Source organism: Theobroma umbraticum, unplaced genomic scaffold (genome assembly GCF_002168275.2).
Source record: "Theobroma umbraticum cultivar Fairchild unplaced genomic scaffold, ASM216827v3 scaffold_44.0, whole genome shotgun sequence".
NCBI classification, from domain to species: domain Eukaryota; kingdom Viridiplantae; phylum Streptophyta; class Magnoliopsida; order Malvales; family Malvaceae; genus Theobroma; species Theobroma umbraticum.
In genome coordinates this window covers 9,951,654-9,977,620 of record NW_018397255.1, presented here as the reverse complement: position 1 = coordinate 9,977,620, position 25,967 = coordinate 9,951,654, and the positions used below count along the sequence as shown (strand labels likewise).

At 35.1% G+C, this 25,967-nt stretch overlaps 5 protein-coding genes across 9 annotated transcripts; 3 read left to right on the top strand and 2 right to left on the bottom strand.

Annotated features, from left to right (window-relative positions):
• Nucleotides 1-353: 353 nt before the first annotated feature.
• On the bottom strand, nucleotides 354-6,722 carry LOC110409442 (lipid-binding serum glycoprotein family protein). Of its 2 annotated transcripts, XM_021418786.2 has the most exons (7): nucleotides 6,227-6,722; nucleotides 5,270-5,409; nucleotides 3,773-3,868; nucleotides 3,347-3,698; nucleotides 1,718-1,966; nucleotides 928-1,053; nucleotides 354-841 (listed from the first exon to the last, which is right to left on the bottom strand). In XM_021418786.2, exons 1-7 carry the CDS (start codon nucleotides 6,653-6,655, stop codon nucleotides 638-640), a joined length of 1,596 nt encoding a protein of 531 aa, XP_021274461.1. In that variant the 5' UTR covers nucleotides 6,656-6,722; the 3' UTR covers nucleotides 354-637. The 2 variants fall into 2 exon arrangements, with proteins under 2 accessions (XP_021274461.1, XP_021274462.1); XM_021418787.2 differs by lacking the exon at nucleotides 3,773-3,868 and having other exon boundaries at nucleotides 6,227-6,720.
• A 243-nt stretch (nucleotides 6,723-6,965) lies between these two features.
• On the top strand, nucleotides 6,966-11,433 carry LOC110408911 (golgin family A protein (DUF1664)). Of its 3 annotated transcripts, none has more exons than XM_021418050.1 (11): nucleotides 6,966-7,120; nucleotides 7,227-7,360; nucleotides 7,637-7,718; nucleotides 8,037-8,107; nucleotides 8,227-8,328; nucleotides 8,436-8,525; nucleotides 9,448-9,522; nucleotides 9,619-9,651; nucleotides 9,745-9,825; nucleotides 10,861-10,920; nucleotides 11,001-11,433. In XM_021418050.1, the coding sequence occupies exons 1-11, from the start codon at nucleotides 7,066-7,068 to the stop codon at nucleotides 11,175-11,177; spliced, it is 960 nt and encodes a 319-aa protein (XP_021273725.1). In that variant the 5' UTR covers nucleotides 6,966-7,065; the 3' UTR covers nucleotides 11,178-11,433. The 3 variants fall into 3 exon arrangements, with proteins under 3 accessions (XP_021273725.1, XP_021273724.1, XP_089638518.1); XM_021418049.1 differs by having other exon boundaries at nucleotides 8,028-8,107; XM_089782392.1 differs by lacking the exons at nucleotides 10,861-10,920; nucleotides 11,001-11,433 and adding an exon at nucleotides 10,611-10,841 and having other exon boundaries at nucleotides 8,028-8,107.
• Nucleotides 11,434-12,739: 1,306 nt separating this feature from the next.
• LOC110409405 (eukaryotic translation initiation factor 1A-like) lies at nucleotides 12,740-14,099 on the top strand. 2 transcript variants are annotated; one of them, XM_021418735.1, is made up of 2 exons: nucleotides 12,740-12,887; nucleotides 13,379-14,099. In XM_021418735.1, the coding sequence occupies exon 2, from the start codon at nucleotides 13,405-13,407 to the stop codon at nucleotides 13,831-13,833; it is 429 nt and encodes a 142-aa protein (XP_021274410.1). In that variant the 5' UTR covers nucleotides 12,740-12,887; nucleotides 13,379-13,404; the 3' UTR covers nucleotides 13,834-14,099. The 2 variants fall into 2 exon arrangements, with proteins under 2 accessions (XP_021274410.1, XP_021274409.1); XM_021418734.2 differs by having other exon boundaries at nucleotides 12,748-12,887; nucleotides 13,342-14,099.
• A 139-nt stretch (nucleotides 14,100-14,238) lies between these two features.
• IQD33 (IQ-domain 33) lies at nucleotides 14,239-16,800 on the bottom strand. Its single transcript, XM_021418733.2, is given in 9 exon segments — nucleotides 14,239-14,549; nucleotides 14,620-14,894; nucleotides 14,897-14,962; nucleotides 14,965-14,989; nucleotides 15,073-15,142; nucleotides 15,144-15,184; nucleotides 15,352-15,558; nucleotides 15,774-16,049; nucleotides 16,193-16,800. Coding segments are annotated over 9 exon segments (1,221 nt in total). The 5' UTR covers nucleotides 16,322-16,800; the 3' UTR covers nucleotides 14,239-14,417.
• A 2,381-nt stretch (nucleotides 16,801-19,181) lies between these two features.
• TAFII59 (TATA BOX ASSOCIATED FACTOR II 59) lies at nucleotides 19,182-25,401 on the top strand. The gene is made up of 12 exons (XM_021418967.2): nucleotides 19,182-19,487; nucleotides 19,716-19,802; nucleotides 20,425-20,526; nucleotides 20,612-20,720; nucleotides 21,132-21,232; nucleotides 21,316-21,453; nucleotides 21,558-21,653; nucleotides 22,391-22,515; nucleotides 23,205-23,337; nucleotides 24,109-24,234; nucleotides 24,305-24,416; nucleotides 24,953-25,401. Exons 1-12 carry the CDS (start codon nucleotides 19,362-19,364, stop codon nucleotides 25,318-25,320), a joined length of 1,623 nt encoding a protein of 540 aa, XP_021274642.1. The 5' UTR covers nucleotides 19,182-19,361; the 3' UTR covers nucleotides 25,321-25,401.
• Nucleotides 25,402-25,967: the final 566 nt, after the last annotated feature.

Here is a 25,967-nt window from a genome sequence, read left to right as displayed (position 1 = left end):
TAAGCTGCCAAGATTGAAGTTTGTAGCTATTTGAAACAAACTAACAGATCCACACACTGAGGTAACAAGGAAATACCAGAAAGAGGAAACAGGAACTAGTACATTGTTAAGATATTATCATATCAATCTATATAAATCCGCAATTTAATAGTAGTAATTGCCATGTTGTATTAATGAAAATTATGAACACGCATGCAGACAATTTTCAATTACGTGTTTCTTGATTCGATGTTATGAGATGTATCTATGTAATAAGTTCCAACCCAGGTACCAAAGCCTAACCAACTTCCTTGCAGAAGGATATTATGGAGCATGTTAACCTCATCAAGGGTCTCAAGTATATTTTCCAGTCATGCGTCGATGTTCCTGAATTCATCTGATTAATTTATCGAATAGAGACAATCAACATCTTGTGCATATGATTTGCAAATTATAAAACAAAATGTAATACAAATTGAGCTGCGCCTTTGGTAATATATTTGTACATTCGATGAGTTTTATCATCCTTCGAGCATTCTGTTGACTGAAGAGTAGCATCTGAAATAAAACTGTACAAGAGTGGGAAATTAACAATTGGTTTCCTTCCCTGTAACCCATTTTGAGGACATCTCAAGGTTGCATAATATGAACGAATAATCTATTCAAAGTAGATTCCAAGCTGATTAAGATTGTGTGATTCTGAATATGCCACATCACTGCAAACCGTGACTTTTGAACTTGAGAGAGTAATTTCAGCATTCAGAAGGGTGAAACCATGAATGATGGGCAAAGGGAAACCTTTTCCGAGATATGAATTTGCATATGGTATGACAACAGTCTGGACGAGTGTCCACATCACCGGCTGCAACAAGTAAAGATACATTAGACCTTTTACCAACGACCATGCATGATGATGTTAATTTGATCAAATACTAATATCACAACAACCTGTATCAGATACATTCGAAGATTGCCAATTTGGCTCCACTTCAATGACATTACCAAGTCATCCAACTTCACGCTCCCACCAAGGTTATTTCCCACAATTTTAACGGAACCTGAGCCATGGATCTCCTGTCATAACAAATGCAGCAACATTGGTCACAAAAATGGATATAATATCTCATACAGCAGTTTCCCATTTCTAATTTGCAAGCTTTTCAATTAAACAAATCTAGAGAAGAAACCATGTACAAATGGATAAACCTGTGAAGAAGGAAAAGGAAACACAATAATGCAACTCAAAAACCTAGCATCTTCAAGGCTGTGCAGTGACTAAAACATCAAAACCACTTTCCCAGGGTTGCAAACTTAACCTATCAAATAAAGAACAAGTCGACTATTGATGTATGGTAAAAATTTCAATGGTTTGCTATCCAAATCAAATTCATGGAAAACTATTTTATATATCAATATAACCGCAAAAGCAAACAATTTCTTAAGTCATAAGAGGCAGAATGTAATAAACCCAATTCAATGACATCCATACTTGAGATATATCACTGGGCTGCCCTCCAGGCAACTTGCTTTTGCTGTTCTCGTCCATTATAATGATTGAAAGTTTTTATGTTTCCCACGTAAAATATTTTTCTTCCTTTTGTTTTCTTCTTTGGAAGCAGGCAGAGGCAGGGGTGCTTAGAGAGGGTTGCGTTTTTTGTTAAACAGGAGGAAGAGAAACATAGGTTCAATGAGAAAATTAAGAAATTTCAAACCATAACATTTTAATCAAGAAACTTACCAATGAAATGCATGCAACCGGTATTACTTGACCAGCTTCAACCACATCAATTATCACGTCTGCATAAACGGTAGCACCAATATTATGCCCAGAAATCCTTATCAATGGTGGAGAAGACAGAGAAATGTTCAAATTCATATCATCATTTGGGTATTTCTTGTACAGTTGGGGAATAATAAATCTCCATCCAGCAGTATTTAGAAGAGCTTGATCCGGCACTTTATCCACAATCCATTCCATAAATTCTGCCTGACCACAGGTAGAAAACCTTCAACTTAACAATAATATAATACAAGAGATGGATTGATGGACAGTCACACTTGCAAAGAGACAAAGAAAGAGGGGTAGGGGGTGGGGGAGACTAATGACCATAAACAGGGACAGACCCAAGAATTTTTCTAAGTGGTGTAATTAGGATGATACTCAAAAATTTTTTCCTAGATCCAAGATCTGCTGGGAAAGTACTTAGATCAAATTCAACACGACTTTGCTTATAAGAATATTGTTGAGTACCATCATTAGTAGAATTTTGTCATTGTTGCTCAAGAATTGAGCCTTGTGAGACAATTTCTTTTCTTTTAAAATATTTTTTTCGTGGCTTATTTATTTAAAATCATAAAACTTGTTAAAAATTACTACTCATTAGCATAAATTAAAATATTAGAATAAAATAAAATATGATCTTACATGATAAATTATCAAATTCAGTAACTAACAACAAGACAATTTTCTATTCATTGATCAAAACTAAATATAAGCATCCACATACCACATAAAGTTAAATACAAAAATCAAATAATCAAATAATATATCTACAAAATAAATCAAAAAAAGAAAGACTCATAATTTCAAGATATTATTTGACCTGCAATACTATTTTTTATTAACTAGATTATAATTATGAGCCCAAATTATCAAATTAAACAAAAAATATTTAGACATGAAGTATATAAAAACTTAATTTGAGTTGAAAATTACTTGCAATTGAAGCCTAGATGAGTTGATTTGAGAGAGTGAAAAACACAACCAAGGATTGGGAAGGAAAAGGACTTGAATTTCTAGATAGAAAGAATATTTTAGGTTTTGACTTTTTTAATAAAATCTTAAAATATAAAAAAAAAAATTTGTCTTTCCTTGTAGTATATATATAATAATACATAAATTACTTTTTGATAAATCACTTTTACTTGGAGTCTTTGACCTCACTCCTTATAAAATTGTAAAAAAAATAATGGCTTCATTAGTATATTAACTACCTTAAACCTTAGATAAATAGTATAAAAACTAAAATATTTTAGGAAGTGAGCGTGAGTCCGCCCAATACCATAAACTTGAAAGACATATTTATCTATGCCAACTTGTACTCCAATTTGCTCGTTGTTGCTATAATAAGTTAGAGAACTCAATGCAATCAGAAATCAACAAATTAGATTAGGTATTTAATAATTCTATCTCAAATGTCTTGGTATAAAGCCATAGTGCCTAACCTGAATAACTTCATTTCTATGGTAACTACCAATTATCATGAAGACAAAGCAGACATGATGCAGCTAATCATTGTTCATTATTTTACCACTTAAATGATCTACACACCATACTTCAGTAGTTCTACATAGTTTTCCAACTTACATCATAGTATAATGCTGACGCAGAGTTGAATACAGCTTCATCTAATGAAATCCCAAGCATTTTAGACTGATCGCTGCAGAAAACAGAAGGTTGCCAGGTCTGGCGGTAGTGTTTGGGAATTTGAACCTTTTCCTTTGCTGTGAATAACCCATTGATGTCAAATTCAATGAAAGAACTGCTCAATAGAGGATTCTCCACAAAAGATACATTCAAAGAAGCATTATCGTCCACAGGAATTTCCTTTGGAAGAGATCGCAGAAATGAATCAAGCTTTAAGATTCCATATTTAAGTTTATTTGTAATAGCATTTTCAACCGCAGATCCTATTTGCTCCTCAAATGCATTAATCATCCTGAAAAATGAAAAAAATAGCATTGAATCACCATAAAACATAACATTGACCATACTGTGCGATGAAAAAATTACCCAAAATGGCAAGGCAATGGAAAGTTAATTATTTTCTCATGGAAGAAATTTGATGAAGATAGTAAAATCAGCACCATCAGCCTTTTCTTTTTTGTTCTAACAAAAGGAAAAGCAACAACTTATCAATGTTGAAATGATACAGAAGATCAGTCCTTTTAAACACTGCTCACGGTGCAGATCAACCAGACACTTAGCTACATGAATCATGAAATGCAGTTCCATCACATTCACTAATCTAAAGTCGCAGTTCATCAGAAGATCTGAATAGATGGATAATATGTGCAACTGCAACAAAAGAGAAAAGGAAAAACTCACAGTGAAGTCTTAGGTATAAAATCTAATATACAAATAAAATAATTTTTAAAATAAGGCAAAAAGGAAATCCAGGAGAAAAGTGCTCTGAGGATGTAGGACTCTAAAGTGCTCTGAAAGCTCCTTCTCTGGTAAAATTTTCCGAAGTAAACCAAGTGGAAACATTTTCCAAGTACCATGACTTTCATTCCTTCTACTATAAAGCAAAACCAAGAGAAGCAAATAGGTAAGATCAAGAAATAAAGAACCCTCAATTGTTGTTCTTCCTGATGATGTTTTGCTCCACCACCATAAAAGCTTTGTGGATGTTCTGACCTAAGGGCAGAGCCTTCACCAATTAGGATGGCTTATATACTACCACTTGGCCCTTTTCCAAATGGCCACCAAATACACTACCATCCTTGATGCATCTTAAGAAACAACAAAAAAGTTCTCCAAATCCTATGAGATTACATAAACATTCTCAATAACATTCTCACCAATTAGTATTGTTTCCTAGGATGCATGTTGGCAGGGGTTAAACTGGTGTATAAAACCTTTGATCTAGACCGTTAAAAATTGTTCTTGAGAATTGAGGATTGTCGATAGTAAATGTGTATTTTGATAGAGCCAAAAGAGAATGAAAATGATTATTGTGAAATGTTTATAAATTGTATTGTTTCCAAATAATTTAATTGTGATTTGTTCATTAAATATCGTGAACTGCAAATGGTGATTTTAACTATTGTTTTCTTATGCTTGGTCCAGCTAGTTAGATCTTGTTACTTGCTGGGTTGTTCAGCTCACACTTTCATTAACACTGTTACAAATATCAAGGAATGAGCATTCGAGATTGCTTGGGAACAGTGAGCCTTAGCAAGGACTTCATTATTATGCATTACACTTAAACATTTCGACTTTATTATTATGGTTATTATGGATGGTGGTTTTGATAGTTTCGTTATAGAATATTTCAAAACTTTAACTTGCCTTTGATGAAACTTTGAGGTATTATTTAGAATAAATAGTATTTTGAAATAAACCATTTTAGCCTTACCTGCTCATGGGCTCACCTCATGGGCGTGTGGTGTTGCCACAACCTAGACCCTTGGGGTTAGGGTGTGATAGATTATCTCACCAGAAAACAAACCTCAAATATCATTAAGACAAAATTAGTCAATTGATTGAAAAAAAAAAAAAACATACCCTTGATAAAGCCAAGAAGCACCTCCATCCAATTTTATGGTGATTTCTTTCACATAACAACCACAGTCCATGAGGGACAGCTTCAGAGTTCCTTCATGGTTCTCCAACCCTAGCGTAAGCCCCACTTCCATGCCTTCAACCTTACCCAGAAGCATCAGTCATCAGATTCCCTTTGTTAAAGAGCACATTACAAATGAGCAAACAAGCACAAATTCAGAACACACAAAAGTAACACTGGCATATTGAACTCATGCATGGTTGCTATCCATAGGCAGCCCATTTTTGCAAGCAAGAGAAAGAAAGAAGCATGCAATAACAACCATACCTAGAAAATTAAGCTACAAACCTAACACTCAACAGCCAAGAGTAGACCTCAACAAAATCGGGTCCTTAATTGGCACAACACATTGCAGAAACGATAAAGTTCATACTTGAATTGTATGTAGCGCTCTGCATGAAATTAGAATCAAATTTGCAAGCAAAAACACCATGTAAATGAAGTCAAATACAATAAACCCATCAACTTTATCCCATAAGGTACACAATCTCCCTCCTAGGTCAACAAAAGTCAAAGTAATGAATTAGCAAATGAACAAGCAAAACACAGCTCTTTTCTAGCATAAGAAATGAAACCCACTTGCATAAGCTCAAAACTTAAAAAGCTGCATATATTTTACCCAAAAAGCCAAAGCACACATACCAATCACCAGCAAAGTCAAGTTAAAGGAAAAAAAAAATTCTAGTGCCCGTTTGGCCAGGCTAGAGCTACAGTGAAAAGTGCTGTAAAATTGAAATTTTCATCTTTCGTCTATCTAGAATTTTTATTAAACTTGTTTATCAGCTCTTTACAAAATCTAAAAAATGTTTCGAAAAAAAAAATTGAGAAGCTGGTAGATAAGCTGACCAACCAGTTAGCTAAAGATAAAGAATATAACAACTCCAAGAAAAAAAAAAAACCTGAACAGAAGCCCTTCCTCCATCAGAAATTTCAATGGGAAGAAGCCAAGAACTATAAGAATAATGCCAATTCATGGTCAAGTTGCAAGTAGTCCCAGAGGCAACAATTGCAATCCCAGTATTCCCAGGCTTAACATAAGACGACAAAACATCGATTTTGTAAATAGTAACATTGGAAATAACCATATGAACATTGCCCAAAAAGGGGATTCTCGCAGATTTCTCAATGGTGGCAGGCAGCTGCAAAGGGATGATTGAAGATATCGCTTTGTTGATGAGCAAGTCCTTGATGAAATCAAGGCCCTGTTGAGAAACAAGGATTGACGTAAACGATTCTTCTTGGTTTCTTAATGGCTGAAGATGAAGATTAGCTTGTGAAGATAGGAAGAGAGACGAGATTAAGAAGAAGAGGAAAGTAAGGTGCGCCATGGCGGGGGAAATTTTGGTTTTTTTTTTTCCCCCGAAATTTTTGGTTGTAGTGCGTTGTTTTTATTGGCAGGATAAAATGAAGACGTGGAAGGGTGGGCTTTCTTGCTGCTGCCAGGTAACGTAGACATTATTCTCTGTTATAAAATGCCTGAATTACCCCTGAGTCTTTTCTTCACTTTGTTTCGTTTTAGTTGACTGCCAAAATATCAAAATCGTAAGGTTGCTTTTGTAGTCACTCAAACTTGTAATTTTAATTTGATCATAAGGGTATTTTCGAGAATACAGATTTAAACTTCTACTAATCTTTGTTTTCTGAGTTTTTCCCGAACATTTAACAAGGCAGGAAGGCCGCCCTCTTTCCTTTCTTCCCCACCCTCTTTGGTTCAGACACCGAACAAAGAAAAGAAAAGATGGCGTTGCAGGCAGGTGTCCAAACCTCCAAAGTTCTAATTCTCATGGGCGCAGGTTTCTTTCTTTCTTTCTTTATAGTCTAATCGCGTCTTCCTTTGAATTACTTTTACTTTACATTTCCGATCTTTTTGAAGCTCGGTTTCTTAAATTTTGGTATTAGGCTTGACTGGCTCAATTATTTTGAGGAGTGGGCGTTTATCTGAACTCATTTCACAGCTTCAGGAATTACTAAAGGGCGTCGATGAAGTCGAGTTCTCTCCTTATAAATACGATCACACGCTTCTTGCTGCTCAGGTACTCCCAATTTTCCTTGTCTTTTTTTCAGTCAAAACTGCATCGAATTTTTAACTTTTTTGTTTGCAGTAAGTATCGAAATTCTCGGCGTTAAGACCATTTTTCAAGTGCCAAATGTATATAGAACTTGTTAAACCATGTTAGAGTGAAATGCCGATGAAATTTTACAACCTTTTTCTTTCCCTTTTGGTTTTTGGGGTGGGAGTGATTTATGTTAATTGTCCTCTTTATGCTTGTATTTAACCATGTCTATGCTTTTTCTTTTGATACTTTTAGATTAAACAATTAGCACAAGAGCTCAAGGATTTGACAGCGTCCAATCCGGTAACCATCCTTAATGGCAATTCAGACTCTGGCGGTATGTGCTTCTATTTCATTTTTAATGTTATTTATTTAGTCATTTTGAGCTCTAAGTAATTTAAATTATCTATTTCTACTTCCTCTTTTGCTCCTTCTCAATTTAGATGCTGCTGGTCTTCTTTATTTAATTTTACAATAGTTGAATGGTAAACATTATCTATTAAATCTTTCGGTTTCTTGGTCTCACTCTAGATTTTTTTGATTATATTTGGGGATAAATTTATACTGCTCTGTGAAGAAATTGAAGTTCAAGATTTTTGTTTATTAGAGGAGTCATATGCCTATGGGCTCTCACTCTTTTTTCTAGTGCGCACAGGCGGTATTGCTTCTTATCTTGTGCCAGCTGCTGCACTTGGAGCATTAGGATATTGTTACATGTGGTGGAAGGTTAATAAGTTTTGTTGATGAATCAAAATATGAAATGCATTTTTTGTCTAAGCTGTTTTGATTTGCACTCTTAACATGTGTACATTTCTGATGTATTATTTATATCATTTATTGTGTAGGGCTTGTCGTTTTCTGATGTAATGTTTGTGACAAAGCAAAATATGGCAGATGCTGTTACAGTCGTGTCAAAACAGTTAGATAATGTATCTCAAACATTAAATGTAAGTAAGATTGGTGTTCCTGTTATGTAATTACACCAATCCTTATAGCAATTCTCTGTTTGACACACTTTTCAGTATTTGATAGTGTTGTTACTTCAATCATGCAGTCAACAAAGAGACATCTAACGAAGAGGTTGGAAAGCTTGGATTGGAAATTGGAGGAGCAGAAAGAAACATCTCAGCTCATCACAAATAATGTAGTGAACACTACTTTTGTTTTGAGCAAGATCATGTTTTAGCATAATTTTGTAGTGGGAATGATGTCTACTCATAGGGACAGTGGATACCAATAGAGGGTCAAATGTCATTCCACTTCCACTTCCTTAGATCATATTAGATATTGCTACCTAATATGGTGGGGAATTAAATTAAGTTCCAAGAAACCTTTTTTAGATTCACAATCTGCATTTTGAGGAAATAAACCTTTGTCCCTTCTCCTTGCATTTTAGCTTGAGTTATATCCATGTGCTTTTCTCCTTTGCTTTTACAGATGATAAGATGATTTTCAAAGCTTTCATGTATTTTACTTTAACAAGAAATAGTTTGTGGCGTGTAAGTAGTGTGGTTGTTTATCTTTCTCTCCTTTCTATCACATTGAAAAAAAACTATCCAAAGATTGACTTTCATCAATTTTTAAAAGCTTATTAAAAATAACTAATAGAGGAAAACTGCCCTAGGATTTAGCTGTCCTTTATCTCACATGTAGATATAAAAAATTAGGGGTTTCCAACTCTAATAAATATTTTCATTGTGACTTTCAGAATTTAGATTCTTTGCATAGAGTTTGAAATCAGACTCTCTCTTTTCTAACTATCTATCTACTTTATTATTTCTTTCTCTTGGTATTGTGTCCATAAGGAGAGATAGTTGGAAATTAAGGAAACTGGTTTGGGAGTTTATGTTAATTGATGCATGCGCATTGTTGTTATGTCTATAGTTTTTGCAAACAAAATGAAATTATACCATATATTTTATGGGTGGTGCAGCATTCTAAATCTTCTGCCAACTTGGCGTCTATTCTTCCATCTTGCCTTTGGGCTGCTTATTCTCTTTATGAGAAAAGAAAACAAGAAAGTGTAGATCCTGCTCATAATTACATGAAGTATTACTTGCATGCAGGTTGATGAGATGAAGTCAAACCTTTCTCAGATTGGTTCTAATGTTGAAATGATTCATCAAATGGTAGCTGGATTGGTGAGTTGTGTTTATTTTCTCATGGTTAATCATCAGGTCTGCCAGAATTGTTATTTGCAACTTAGTTGATACTTCATTTGTTAATGAACCCAACAGGAAGGAAAAATTGAGCTTCTTGAAAGCAAACAGGTTATTTCTGATACTGTGATTCTTATTATACTCTAAATTATGAAGTTGTGTTGAAGTGATAAATTGTTTGATCTGTTCCTCTCTGCCATGCAGGATGTAGCTAATTCAGGTCTTTGGTATCTATGCCAATTCGCTGAAGGAGTAAAAGATGGAGTGAATGCTAAACTTTTTCAGGTTAGATAATTTGTATACAGTATTCATTTTGATATGTATGCATTATGCTTGACAAAGTAATGATGCTAGGAACCCATTTCCATATCAGTATCATATATACAAATTGGAAACAGATGCACTAAAATACAGAGGGGATACATAAAAATTGTTGTTTATTGGGGCTAAATACTAACACTTTTTTCAGGTTAGATAATCTGTGTATGCCATATTTTGATCGTTATGTTCTATGAAATCAGATACTAGGAATCCATTTTTATATCACTATTGTACTTCTGTCCATGTCAGAGACAGATGCATTCAACGTGCCAAAATGAAGAGTAGATACATGAAGATTATTTTGAATAAAATATGTGTGCATTGGAGGGAGCTGGATTTGATTTTTTTTATTGTTCCTCCATTTGTCTTATTTGATCCCTCAATTGCATGGTCTAGTTGTGGAAAAACTTGATTTGTAACCTATAGCTAATTGTTGGTCTGAACATGTTTTTTAATAGCTTATTGACACTTCTCAATTCACCTTGTACCTGTTAATGTGTTTCTTTTTCATTATGTTTTAGGCTAATCTTGAGTGTCATAATCTTAGATTTTGAGAATACTGATAGAATTTTAGTATGTAGCACCGCATGTCCTGTATCCCTTTCCAGTTATCACATGTCACATCGTGTAAGACAGTAGTATGGATTCAGATTGTACATTTTTGCTCTAGGTGCCATCTATATGCCCATTGACTTGTTATACTCTTCCATCCTGAGATATTTATTTAGTTATTTCTTGCTCATTCGCAGGATGTTGGTGCAAAGCTTGCAATTGATTCTTGAGTGTCATAATCTTAGATTTTGAGAATACTGATAGAATTTTAGTATGTAGCACCGCATGTCCTGTATCCCTTTCCAGTTATCACATGTCACATCGTGTAAGACAGTAGTATGGATTCAGATTGTACATTTTTGCTCTGGGTGCCATCTATATGCCCATTGACTTGTTATACTCTTCCATCCTGAGATATTTATTTAGTTATTTCTTGCTCATTGGCAGGATGTTGGTGCAAAGCTTGCAATTGATTCAGCCGTGAAATTTGAGGAGAAATCAGTCAAGGTATGTGAAGTCAATCCTATAATTCTTTACAGCAGTTCTATTTCCTCTCTCCAATTAAATGGTCCGAGGATAAATTTCAGGGACTCCAATTCCTTGCCGAAACCAATGAGTCAGCCGTGAGTGAGAAACCAACAGTAAACTCAGAGGAAAATGATGTAGAGTCCCCTGTCAAAAAAGTCCCCACCATGAAAACAAAGATACACAGATCTTATCCAGTCGGAATTTCCTGGGCCAGGGATATATGTCATAGGGACTGATACATAATTTTATGTTTCCTTCCACATATAATCAATTTTGTGAATAGACTTTACCATTTATTTGATATTTGAGCAATTGGAATTTTACTTGTTTGAGTTGGGCAACATGATGTCAGGTTTGTATTTTACATTCCCTGTTTTTTGGTGGGAGTGGGAGTGATTGAATACTGTGGTAGGGACTATGTGCCAAATAAAGCACGATGGTCTTGTTGGTATTTGATTGGATAATAAATTAAGAGCAAGCAGTTTCACAATAGCATCTTGATTCTTAGAGCGAGCTAACCTGTTCATCCACTAACATTTTCTTCTTCTTCTTCTGGTTTTTTTTTTTTTATGACAAGACATTTTGCTTGTTATTTAATTATAAACTAAGAAATCCTTAATTATACACTCTTCTTATTTCTTCTTAGAAGGTCGTTATGGAAATGGAACGCTATTGTTTGGTTCTTATTTATTTATTTCTCATCAAACTGTTAAATAATATCAATATAATATTTTGTTTGTTTAAGTGAATAAATCATGAATTGGAAATTTAAAAGAGAGAGAGAGAGAGAGAGAGATTTCTATGTGTGAAAATTTTATTTGTTATTTGATATAAATTTTTTGTTGACCTTAAGTATATTATATTATATTAAAGATTGTAATATTATAGTAAAAATATTTGTAAGTGATATGCTTGAAAGAATTGTATAAAATAGTCAATGATGATGAATACAGGAGATAAGAAAAAAAGGGAAACAAGGAAATGCAATTATTATATGTTGCAGATTAAATATTTCGCTCCTTTTTTATATTATCTTACAAATATTACGATTTAAAATAATTAAAAAATATAGATAAGTCAATCAATTAATGTTTTTTAAAAGATTTAAACTCAATTGTTTAAATAAAAGGATACATATATTTGTCATTAAATGGAATTATATGTTTTTAAAAATAAAAAAATTTTTGTGTGAGTGTAGCTGAGAGAATTTTCTAATGTTATTTTATTTGAAACTATTAGACTTTATTATAATTTTTAAAAAGTAATTTATAATTTATTCACTTCCCATTACAAATTTAGCTTTAATTTCGTAACTTATATTCTTGGAGAAACAAATAATTTCAAACCATTAAAGTATCTTAGACGGATTGGTGGGTAATAAACAGATTATATGCATGAATACAGATTAATAGATAATAAACTAAAAATAAATACGAATAATAATGTATTTAATATATATAAATACAGATTTTAGAAAAAAAATTATTGAAAAAATTGAACTAATTTGATAATTTATGTTTAAATTATCATTGTAAATATTTTGTATTATAAATATTAGTAAGATTTATTTAATTTGTAAATAAATAATTTAATTTATTAAAAAATATTTTTTAAAAAAATTTAAATATTATTTAATAATTTTTAAATTATTTATATTTCAAATTTTATATTTTAAAAACATTTATATTTTTAAATAATAATATTATTTAAAAATAAATATTTACCTGAAATTCACATGACATAGAAAGAATAAAATAAAAGCCCACAATATAGATTGGACCAAAGAAAGAGTGGAGCCTGTTTTGACAGAACTCGGCCCGGCGTGAATTACCACCCAACTTTTCTTTGTGGTAAATTTGAAGCTAGGGTCTGGGGAAACTTGTGGACGAATCGGATTCATTTCTATAAACTTCTCTTATCTTCGCCTCGCCTCTCTAAGCAAAAAGGTATTGTTTTTCCCTAATTTTTTATCTGTTGTTTACTCTTTTGTTTTTTTATATCTGTTCATCATCTTTGATTAATTTCTCGCTTATTATTTGCTTCAATTTTGCGTCAATTAATTGCTTTAGCCTTACAGCAAAATTGATCTTGATGAAATTACTTTTTTTTTTTTCTGTTTTCCCAAATTTCAGCGTTCAGGGTTATGATTGAGCTGTTTACTTTCTTGATCATATAATAATTATGTATATAATTAGTCAATGGATGATTATACCCTAGCAAATTTGATCATGAGATGAGAATTATTGAATTTCTAATTTGTTTTTCGCCTGATAATTTTCCTGTTAATATCCATCTTACTTCGCGGTATGTTTATGTTTATTTTTGCGTATATACGCTTTTTCTGTTTTAATGTGGTGAAATTCTGTTATTGAAATAATTTCATTTTCATTCCGTCGCTAGCTTTTGGGCAACTGTAAAATAGCTGGTTTTTTCTTAGGCACAACAGAGGGAGAAGAAGAAACCATGCCAAAGAACAAGGGAAAGGGAGGAAAGAATAGGAAGAGAGGAAAGAATGAAGCGGATGATGAGAAGCGTGAACTTGTATTCAAGGAAGATGGGCAAGAGTATGCCCAAGTGCTTCGCATGCTAGGCAATGGCCGATGTGAAGCCATGTGCATTGATGGCACTAAGCGCCTTTGCCATATCCGTGGAAAGATGCACAAGAAGGTTTGGATTGCTGCTGGTGATATAATTCTTGTTGGGCTTCGTGACTATCAGGATGACAAGGCTGACGTGATCCTAAAGTACATGCCCGATGAAGCAAGGCTCTTGAAAGCATATGGCGAGCTTCCAGAGAACACTCGTCTCAATGAAGGCATTATTGATGAGGAGGATGAAGGAGGTGGTGATGACTATATTGAGTTTGAAGATGAAGATATTGATAAGATATAGGGTTTTGGAATTGCTTCTGCTTGAATGGGATGTTTAAATGTTAGAAGAGAGATATGGTTTGCTTATAGTGAATGCTGTTAAGAAGCCTAAAGTATGGGATTGCTCACATAAGGTGTATGTTTAGATTTGTAAGTGGTGAATGTGTCATTAATAGATGTGTAGTTAATTTACTTTCGTAGAGATGATAAACGGAATTGAAGCTTATTATGGGCATTTCGGCGCTGTGATTGATACAGATGATATATGCTTTAAATTTGCATTTGAAACCGATGATCCATGCTTTAGTAGGAGCTGTAGGTTAAATGCACCCTTGCGTTAAGCTTCCGTGGGGAGATTGAGTAGATGTAGGTGTCACTCATTGTCACCATGAATATGGAACACATGCAATGTGCAAATTCAGCTATATATTAAAGGGGCTTTTATTGGTTGGTACTTAATACTCATGGAATTTACAGAATAAACAATGGTTTTGTGACAGCATTTACAGGGGAACCCAACCATTATGTCGAAGCCATATAAAACAGAGTAGGTCTTAGCACTCGGATTAACTAATTTCTCTCTTAAACGGATTAAAAACCGAAAGGTCAAGAGGTTAAAGGATTCAGCGACAGTTGAGCAGAAGCTTCGTTGCAATTGATTTCTTTCTGAGCACCTAACTGCTTGCTGTTGTGCTTTCTATATTTCTCACTCTCCCTTGAACCATCTTTCTTGTTTACCTGCAGCAATATTATAATCAAGTTAACTGATAGAAACCAGAAAGTAAACACACAGCTATTAGCGTCCAACCTGGCCAGATGTTTTAGATAGCTGATAGCTTGGTCCAGTTTTCCGCCTCGATATGCCTCTTGCAGCTCTAAGCGTGATCTTTGTTGGACTGTTGCCATCTTTTTCCTTGGGAGTTGTCACCGATAAGCTTTCTAGGTGGACTGATACTTCATTAGATCCGCAACTTTCTTTCTCTTCACCTGCTACATCTATAATTCTTCCTGACAACAAACTTTCATTGCTGTCCATCGGTTCAAATTGCTTGCTCCAATTGTTTTCAACAAATGAGCTTTCAGAACACGGGTTGCCATCCACCGTTCTAGCCAGCTCCAGCTCATGTTCTCTTCCATGCCTTCAAGTTTTGCTGTTTTTTCTTTGAGCAGATTCGCAGCTATAAAACAGATGGATAAAGTTAGACTAGTTCAGCTTAATTGTGCTACTCTTTCCTTCCGTGGCCAAATATGCTAGCTTTACCTGTTGCGAAAAAGCATAGGCCAGAGGCTCTCCACGCCTGGTCATTGCTTCCAGTTTGTCTGAATCCTCATTTTCGAAATGTACTGCTCACCGTGCTGTCATCCCAGTCTTCCTGTTATTTCAGGTTGTAAAACAAACAGGGATTAAGCAAAATCCCAATTGTTGGGATTAGAACACCATTCTTGAAACTTGGGTAAGCAGCACTGTGTATTTGAATATTAATATCATCCATTGAACTCGTGGAATTTGCAAAAGAAGTGTGCGTTGCTGTTTGCTTACCTTTATCTTTAAAACCTGAGCTCTGGGTTTATGTTGCATTCGGTGATGTACTACCTTCCTTTCTTCTTGAGCTGAGAAAACTTCCACAGAATTTCCAGTTTGAACTTCAATTGATGTACCGATAGACTCCCTACTTGGGCTTTCATTCCCTTGGGGAGGCTCTTGTTTATCATCCTTTGCTTTGGTTTCTTTGTTTTGACGCCTAGCCTAGCATTCAAGAACCAAAATAACAGGGAATTTTAGACTGTCAAACTCAGTAAGGTAGATAGACAGGAACTTCCGCATGAACAATTATTTTCACTTCTAACTTAGATTTATTTGCCATGTTACTCAAGCATGCCAGGGATAACAAACTTCCTGAATGAAGTTATGTTGTTTTTAAAAGAAGAGATGTCAATTGATGAATTTGGCAGGAAATCAACCAGAAAGTGTCTAAATGCTGACTGAATAACGATAGCTGCGTCTTCCTCATGGAACAGTTTCCAAATTGAGTTATGCTTGTCCTCTGTTATATCTGGCTCATCACTCTGGATTTCTCCTTTGTCCCTTAAGCCTTCTGGAACAGGCTGTGTAACTGTCGCTTCCGAGCTCTTAACTGATGTTGAATCTTCCTCTGCCAGGACTGAATTAAATTCATCGCCGCAGAGGTATGATCTGACTGAACTCCATCTTTTCTTATCGTTCACATTACTTTTTGCCTGATTGGATCAAGACAAGAAGATGCCAGATGAATTTAACACTTGAAAACTTTCAAGTATTCACAGCTAGAAGACTAAGCAGACACTAACTACTAGAAAAATTCACTGCATACAAGGTTTGAAGAAAAAGGTTGAAAACTTACGCTGGTGTCCTGAGTCCCAAAGGACCTGTTCCTAGAGAAGACGCTTCTAACCAGCTCGCCAGTGACACCCATCTCAATTCTCAGTTCATCAAATCCAATGAATAGAATTCTCAAGTGTGCTGTCTCCATTTATATTGACAACCACTAGAGATTCCTTGAATCATCATTGGTTCCGAGAAAAGAAAAATAAAGCTGAAAAATGTCTGTGACATTCTTCAGTCGGTTGTTCGAGGAGGCCAGGCTTCACTAGATAACACTTAATAAAGCTCTAATCTATTTAGTATTGCAATAATACATTTGTTAGCTGTAATTAAGATAGAAAGCCTGCTGGGTTTTCAGCTCTTTAGAGCTGGACTTAGTCCTTTCAAATCACAAAATAATAGAAACTGATAAAAAGTAAAGATTAGATGGAAAAGATTGGTTTGGGGACTGCACAGTTTTTTTTTTTTTTGGCTTTTATTGCACTTTTTGCACATGGCTTGCAACAGATTGGCCAAAGAAAAGTTTTCTTGCTATTGGGGTTATGTCTGTTGCTTTCTGGTTACTGCTCCTGCCCTTTTAGCGACTCTTCTCGGATTTCAGCTGCTCATTTTGTTATCCTGAAAAACATGTCAATTACTTTGGGCACCGTTTCTTCTACAAAGCACAGCAGAGTAAGATAATTATCCTGCAAAGGTTTTGAGATTATTAGGACAAGTTGACAGCCACTTGTCCCTCGTCTTCCATGGACTCCTACTTTTTTCCAAAACGTGTCCATTAGTCACTTATCAAATGCCAAACATCTTCTCATGTGTTGTTGTGCTAAAGTGGAAACAAAGATTTGAAGCATTTAGTGCAGATTGGAGTAACTTACAGTTGCTTGTGATAATGGAAATCGGTGATCATGACTTGCTATGTTTGGACCTTAAGACCACTAGGGTTTTTTGCTAACAGAAAGTGCAGCTATATATCTGTCTGGTTTTTTATGTATGGACTATGACTTAAACCAAGATATAAGGTTTTGGGGTATGAGATGATATGGGACATGGAAGACAGGGACAAATAGCAACCATTGATGTAGCAGACAGATCAGCAATGGACTGCATCTAGTGGTCCTGATTGATTGATCAAGTTTGTCCATCTCAATGTGCAGAAAAAAAATATCAAGGTATATGTGCATTGGTGAAACAGGTTGTGCACTAAATTCCATTTTTCAACAAGGGAATTGTTGGTTTATATATTCAATCTTAGGATTACAAAATATCAGAAGAATTATGGCATGAGATGCAAACTATTCATTCAATTATATGGAATCTGAACTAAAATCTTAAGCTGACAAAAAAAGAGTTGGCATGTGCCAAGCACTCACTGCATTTTCATCAATTATACAAATATTCTAAAGTGAGCTTGCAGATATGAAGGATCGGGCCATGGATATACTTGCATGCATCTTAAGCAATAGCAGAGCACAAGTGGTCCTTGACATCTTCTCTTGATTATTGGTTTGCCTATTTCTCTTTGACGTGAAAAAGCAAATTGAAAATTACGATTTGGAATGGAGTGAAATTAATAATAGAGGACGAAGATGATGAAATTTAGGCCAATTAGGCAATTACATGAATCTGGATGCTTATAATTATGACAGTTTCTTGATGGAATGTCACAAGTAATAGTAACACTAGTGTTGGTTCCGTCTCTCCCTCTCTCTCTCTACGTGATAAATAGCAAACCATAGTGACAGCACAAGCCCAACTGCCAGTTGGATTGCCTAAAGTCAAACCTGGTAATAATAAGAAGGCTGGACATTTGAACGAGGATATATGTTTGTATCAAGGGGTTGAAAGACTCCTTAAAACCAAGGTACAATCTCCAAATAATAAAAATTAATCAACACCACCTCCAGCCATCCTCATGACTAGTTTGAGGATTCCAGTGAAAATTGTCCGGGCAAGCCTTCCTTGCTAACTATGGTAGCTAACCATCCTGTACAAACTGCAAGCGCTCTGAATCAGTAGAATAAATGGATCAAGAACCGAAGTGGGGACATGAAAGTAGAAAGAACTACCCAAGTGATCAACCCTGAAAGTATAAGCCAGCCCATGTATAGGATGAATTCCATATCCAGTGGAAATTAACAAAAACATCACATAATTTAACACACATATATAGAAATAGAATTAGCATTAGCTCAATGGCCTGGTATACAGTTTGGTCAAGCATCCTTGTATATATTCAAACGAATTGCATAAGAGCATTAGTATCTTTGATCCCAGCAAGTTGAGATCGATGTACATGCCTATCCAGGATTAGACTGATACAGTTACTAATAAAATTGCATAGGATGATCTGGTTTGACACTTGAAAGGAATGACCTCTTCAACCTGGTGGTAATTAAGAGCTAAATTATAGCCTGGGTTTGAAATAATTGAATTAATTAGTAAAGTCCTGCAAAAATCGATGTATATGTGGCGACAAATCTTTTTGGTACGTAGCAGGCATCATCGCAAAAAGACATGGATACACTGCCGGGTCTGGAAATAAATAAAAAAGTGCGCACCAAAAGGTGCAATTCATCTAACATGTGACTCAAATATCATGACCTGATGTTTTTGTCATAAATACGTGTAATAACCTATTGTTGCCAAATTTTCACTTTATATCAATTTTCACGCGTATAAATTTGAGTTCAATTTTATACAATTTCAGTCACTCATTAAATTTAAATTATTCTTAAAACTAATGAAATTAGTTAAAAATATAAAAATGATTAAAGCAATACAACAACAACGAAAATAAAAGAGAAAAAAAAAGAAAAAGAATTTGAAAGTAAATTTATTTTGAGTAGAAGAATGTGATCAGACTATGCATATATACTATTAATGATAAACACTCTTTGTTTTGGATTTAGGCGGGAGAAACTTTTAATGGGCCCAAGAGCATAGCCCCGAATTTAAAACGCCAGGATCTATAGCCCAATTGAAAAATGAAAATTCGGGTCACCCGCTAAACCCGACCGCTTTTTTCTTTCCAAAATCCACTCGAGTCTGAAGTCGGAAGCTGTGTCAAGTCTGAGCCCGGTACCTCGCTCTACTGCAAATCAAAGGAGAGGGAAGGGGCAATAAACAAAAAGAAACAAATGGATGAAAAAATGATCTTCTAAAATCAGAGAAGAAGAAAGTAGAGAAAGAAAATGAGCATCGTGGCGAAGGAGACGATCGAGGTGATTGCTCAAAGCATAGGCATAAATAATTTGTCAGCCGATGCTGCGCTTTCTCTTGCTCCCGATGTCGAATATCGCATGCGCGAGATTATGCAGGTTCTTTTCCTTCTTCGAAATCTAGTAGGTTTTATTTACCAATTCTTCTTTTACATGATACTGTTCTAATTTTTCCTGACTCTGGATGGTATTAGGTTGCTTAAATATGATTTGGGGGGCGGAGTTAGGCTGCTTTTCTTTTTCTAAATGCGTAGAAGAAAGCATAATTCAACAAAGATTGAGATTATGAAGCTTTGTAACTATAATTCCTTTTTGATATACTTCCAGGAGGCAATTAAATGTATGCGTCACTCAAGGAGAACTACAATGACTACAGATGATGTTGATTGTGCACTCAATTTAAGAAACGTTGAGGTTAGTTATGCCTTTCACATTACAACTTAGTGTGCCTTTTAGTGTGTGTATATATGCTATTATGAATTTCCTTGTTCGTGTTTGTATGCTTTGCGTGCTTGTATCCACATGCCCGTTTTTAACCTTAAAACATGTATAAGAATGCGTGCAACTAGTTGCATTGGACTAGGGTAGAAGTGGAACTAGACGGAGTTTAGTGTTTTGGGATAATCTTCACAGTCAAATTTGAAGATTCCATTTTTAGTTGGTGTTGGCTTTGATTGGAATGTTGCTGATGCTGTGGTGCACTCTCATCAAGTTCTGATGGAAATGTGCTATTAAGGTGAAAATTGTTATTTTCTATTTAATAGCTAACTGCAGTCAACATATAAGGATGAGGCCTGGCTTGAAGCATAAATAGTTATGGAATGAGTTTTCTCTGTCCAGGTCGCGTGATCTCAACATAGACATGTGTAGGATCAAATTTTGCTGTTATGTTGGCGACTGGATGTGATAGAGAATATAAAGACCTGCATATGATGATGAATAGAACTACTTCTGATGTATAATTTAGTTATTATCTTTTGCAATCTTCAGAGAATTTGTATTTCTTTAATCTCACTCTGTTTTTGTCTTGCCTCAGCCAGTGTATGGCTTTGCATCTGGAGGTCCTTTGCAGTTCAAAAGGGCTGTTGGGCATAGGGATTTGTTTTACATTGATGATAAGGATATGGAATTGAAAGATGTAAGAAATCTCTGGCTATATTAGTTGCTGTTTGAGCAATGGGTTGAGTGCTTGCTGATGTCTCATGTTTTTTTCCAACCTGTAGGTTATTGAAGCTCCTTTACCAAAAGCACCTCTTGACACTGCAGTTGTTTGCCACTGGCTTGCTATCGAAGGAGTTCAACCTGCTATTCCAGAAAATATTCCTGTGGGAGGTCTGTCTCAAATTCAGAGCATTAGCAGTAGTTTTTATTCACAATTTTAATTTGGCACTCCTGGAATCTTGGTTTGTCAGCATAGACCATTCAAAATATTAATTTATTTTTCCCTTAATGAGCTGTCATGGCCAAGCATTTTGCCATATATGTATCACTTTTTAGTGTTCATCTCTGAGAAACCAAGCACTTATTGGCATGTTTGTAGTATGTTGCCTATGAATTTCTGAAGTTGTTTCTGTTATCATCAGATACTGTGATTTTTCCTATCAATTTGTTTGTTTGACCATTCTTTCTCAGAATTTCTCAGGAGCTAGAGAAAATTTATACTGGATAGGATTTTCAATTGTGTTGTTTCTATTAGCCAAAGTGTGGGAGCTAATAATTCAGTTGGTCTTGTTTTATCTGTAGTAATTGCTGCTTCTTCTGTTGGCAAGACTAATGAACAAAAGGATGAACTTCCGGTTGACATTAAATTACCTGTTAAGCATGTACTATCTAGGGAGCTTCAGGTATATAATTTACTATTACTATTTTGTATTATATGTTTTATATTTTTCCATGATTTATTTGGTCTATATTTTTTCTATCATAGCTCTACTTCGATAAAATCACGGAGCTTACTGTCAGAAAGTCTGATTCAGCCCTTTTTAAAGAAGCATTAGTGAGTTTGGCTACAGATTCAGGACTTCATCCACTAGTTCCTTATTTTACTTACTTCATAGCTGATGAGGTAATAATTTTGGATTTAAGACAATAATATTGATTTAAAAAATGAATGAAAGAATTTTTACGTTTTTTGCTTATTTTGTTTGTTCATTTCTCCAATAATATCAGGTTTCTCGTGGTTTGAATGATTATTCTCTTCTTTTTGCCTTGATGCGTGTTGTTTGGAGTCTTCTCCAGAATCCTCACATACACATAGAACCTTATGTAAGTTACTCTTTGTCCTATTGGATCTATGTATTGATAGGAAATATATTTGTGAATCTAATTCAATATAAATTGGTAAATATATTGGAATTACTGTTTACTAAGTTGATCATCAGGATGGACTAAGAGCTATGTGATTGTGGCACTTGTAAGTGTGGATGCAGAAGTGTCTTCTGTCTTGGTCAGTCCTTAAGAAGGCAGCTGCATCACATTCAAATCCACATGAATGGCACCCTTTGTCATGACCACTGAGTGCTAGAGACTGGGAATTGTGAATCTGTCTGGCTTCTGTAATAAACCCACCTCCCCCAAGAAAAAAAAGGGAAGAAAGATAAAAAATATCCAAACATTTTAAAATCAAATTACTGAATCAATGTGGGGAAAAGCTTTTCAATTTCCAAGGGAAAGAAGAGGTCTTCTCATTCTTGTAAGCCTATCTGATCAAGCAGTTTTATTGGTAATTAGTAATCACAGCATTCTTTATATTTTATTTCATATGCTAATCAAAATCTGAATAAAATAACATCTAAAAGGTGCTTCTGCGAGAATTTCAGGTATTCAATGCTGCATTTAACTGGATTAATTCTCTTCCTTTCTAATGGAACACACCCCTATATTCACCTACTGGTTTTCTAAGTGAATCATTCTCTTGGCATAGCTCTATGGGGAGTACTTTCTGTCAAGGATTTACTAATTCTAAACTAAGAAGGAACATTTTTTTTTTCTTGTCTTGCCAGCTGCACCAGTTGATGCCATCTGTAGTGACCTGCCTTGTTTCAAAAAAGTTAGGGAACAGGATTGCTGACAACCACTGGGAACTTAGAGATTTTACAGCAAAGTTAGTTGCTTCAATATGCAAAAGGTGACACTTCTTAAGTGTTTTCTATTCTGTATTTAAAGAAAAGGTCTTGAGTTGGAATTTTTTTGACTTCCAGTCATCTTCTCGTTGATGTTTTAGCTGTAATTAAAATTTCTCTCAATCAATGTTGGATAAAATCCACTTATATTTTCTAGACTTTAACTGTGATATCAAATTGTGTAAAACTGAGGTTTGAGGAAGGTACTTGTGGCAATTGCTGAATTTCAGTGGGTTGATCGTTGCCCTGATTCCTTGGGCCATTGACACAACTCTGCACCCAGATTGGATTATCTGAAAACCTTTTGTCAACTTACCTCCGCCATTCCTTTTTCTAGTGCAAGAAGTAAATCTTTTACAGCTTTAACTACAAAATGTGATCCTCTTAAGAAATTTGTCACACGATGGATTAATCATGCCTGTCTTTACATATAGTTAAAAGAGTGAATTAGATACTTGACCTTTGTTAGATGACCTAAACTCATTAAATTCATTTGGATGACATTTTTATCCGATTTGGTGATCACAGCAGTTTCAGTTTTGATGTTTTCCTGCTTCTTATTCACAAAGACAGATATCATTTCTATGTTGGCATCAATTTCCATTCAGATATTCCACTTTTTCTCTTCTTCTTTCTTTTTTTTTTTTTTGGGTCAATCTTACGTATGGAATTTAGATTTCATAAACTGTTGCAGATTTGGGCATGTTTATAATACCCTTCAGACGCGTCTTACCAAAACTTTGCTCAGTGCACTTCTGGACCCAAAACGGGCATTGACTCAGCACTATGGCGCAATTCAAGGGTTGGCAGCCCTAGGACCCAATGTGGTATATTCTCTTATCACATGTTGCATTTACTGTTGGTGCATGTTAAGTGTACCTTTGTGTTCTTGTATCCTCTTTCTTGCATAACTTCTTATGAACCTATTTAAATTCTATTAAAAGTTTATTGTAAAAGTAGTGGAAGAAGAGAAGCGAAATGATTCCACATTCTTCACCTTCCTCACTTTCCCCTTCTTTATAATTCTTAAGTTATACTCAAGATTGGAATATAAATAATTAATTGAGGAATATTGTTCGTTTCCCTGTGAAATTTTTACTGTTTTTGGAAACTAATATTAAAATTGAATATCTTTGTAAGAATTCCTTCCTCATATTTCTCTGTCCTTTACTTTCTCCCAGCAACTTGGAGATAGTCAATGCTACTCTCCATCAACAAATTGTAAATTATTAACCATGACATATAAGTAGTAATTCTTGACAAAATATGGAAAAGAAGATGATCATAAAGAAGATGATCATAATCTTTTTCCCATAAATGCTTATTGCTTATCCCAGACCGCCTTGAGAATCAACACTTGTTAAATATTTTTCTCTTTTTCCTGAATTTGAATAAAGAAGTAAGAAATATGACTGATGTATCTCTGTGTGAAGGTGGCTGTTGCTTTTTATGCAAAGTTTCTACTGTCTGTCTTCAAGTCCTTTCGTGATAGACTTGTCAGGATTTACTTTCAAACTGTTTTCTGTTTGAGTTTTGAACATCTTGTTGCTATTTCTGGGAATTTTATTCATTTGTGATACATTTTACTTGACGAGTAGGTTCGCCTTCTTATTCTACCAAATCTTGAGCCATATCTTCAACTCCTTGAACCAGAGTTGCTACTAGAGAAGCAAAAGAATGAGGTGAAGAGACATGAAGCTTGGCGTGTGTATGGGGCCTTACTGGTGAGTATTGTCCTTGTATGGTGCTAAATAGTGAACACAGAAATTTTTGACACAGTTGTGCACTGTCCAGCGTGCAGCAGGTCAATGCATATATGATCGCCTCAAGATCTTTCCACCTTTGCCATCACCTCCAGGCCATGCTGTCTGGAAGTCCAGAGAAAAAATTGTCACTGCAGTGCCAAGTAAGAGCTCCTTTGTTCTAAGATGCTCCTAGTTAGAGATGTTTAACCACCAGAAGTAGTGTGAATTCTTATGATGAAGGGCTCAAACAATGCACGGTAAATAGGATTAGAGAAAAAAATGCTTGAGGAATTACAGGCGTCCATAAAATGTGCTTCTGGCTACAAAACATTTTTAGCTCCATGTAATCCTTTGACATGCTTGGATACACACAAATGAGGCTTCTGACCCAAAAAGAAAGATGCGAACTCGTGGTTCCATAAAGAAAAACTTTCTGCCTTGTTCATTTAGCTTGACTTTGTTCCTTTTTTGCCTCTCGACATGTTCTCTGATTGATGTCATTGATAAGTTATTCAACTAGGAAGTGCTGATTCCACAAGATGGCTAGATCCCATGCTTTGTTTTTGTCTCTGTTGCATTCAAAATCCTGAACGAACGCTTTTAAGCACAAAAATTAGGAATGCTTGATATCCGGTGTTTATCGTATTTCTTGAGGTGACATTCTAATTTCATTCTTGCTTTCTATAAAATGTTTAAGATAAACGAAAAGCAAGCATGGAGCCCTTGGAACATGAACCAGCCTTGAAGAAAATAGCAACAGATGGCCCAATTGGCATGGCTTCAGCCAAATCCTCACCAACTTCCGTGCAAGGGGAAACAGCTGCTCCACATCCATCAGGTGACCTTGATGTGGACCAGCCATCGACTTCTGAAAAGATGCCTAATGATGAAAGATCAGGCAATAGAGTTGGAAAAGATAGTAAAGTCTTGAAGAAGTCAGCCATACTTGATCAAATTTGGAAGGATGACTTGAATTCTGGACGTACATTGGTATCATTGTTTGAGCTGTTTGGAGAAGGCATTCTCTACTTCATTCCAGCTCCTGAGATGTCTCTGTTTTTGTAGCATGTTGTAGAATAGCAGATTTTTATTGTTGTTGGTGTAGGAATATCATCACTACCATAATTGAGATCATTGTTATAGTTCCTCTCTCTTTCTCTGCTCCCATACATAACGGCTTTCCATCTAAATTTGCCAGGCACTTCCATCTCAGGAATGTTTGCATGACTTCACCTTCTAAATGAACTGAATGATCTCCTCGTTCATGCAATCGCCCCTCGGTTTTCAATAACAAAAAATTAAACAGACTCTATCGATGTATATTGGGGTTCTTCCATAGGGGTGGTGCAGGGAGTAGGCAATTGAGGACCCATGAAACTGATTGAACTAAATCTTTTTTATCCAAGTAAAATTTAATTTTGTATTGATATCTGAAATCAATCTGTTCTTGCTAAGATAAACCTGTAAATTCACTTTCTGTCTTGAACGTTAATACTCCCCAGCAATTTGGAAAAACCGTATTCATCTGATCATGAAACTCATCTATCCGCAACAACGAAATAGTTCACTCAGATTTATTCAGCATAAAGTAGTTTTGTGAAACATAGGAAATGAGAGAAACAAATACAGAAAGACAAAATCGTAGATGAGTATTAGGTTCCGATCCTCCCCGCACCCCACCCCCCCCAAAAGAAAAACATAAAAAAAAAAAA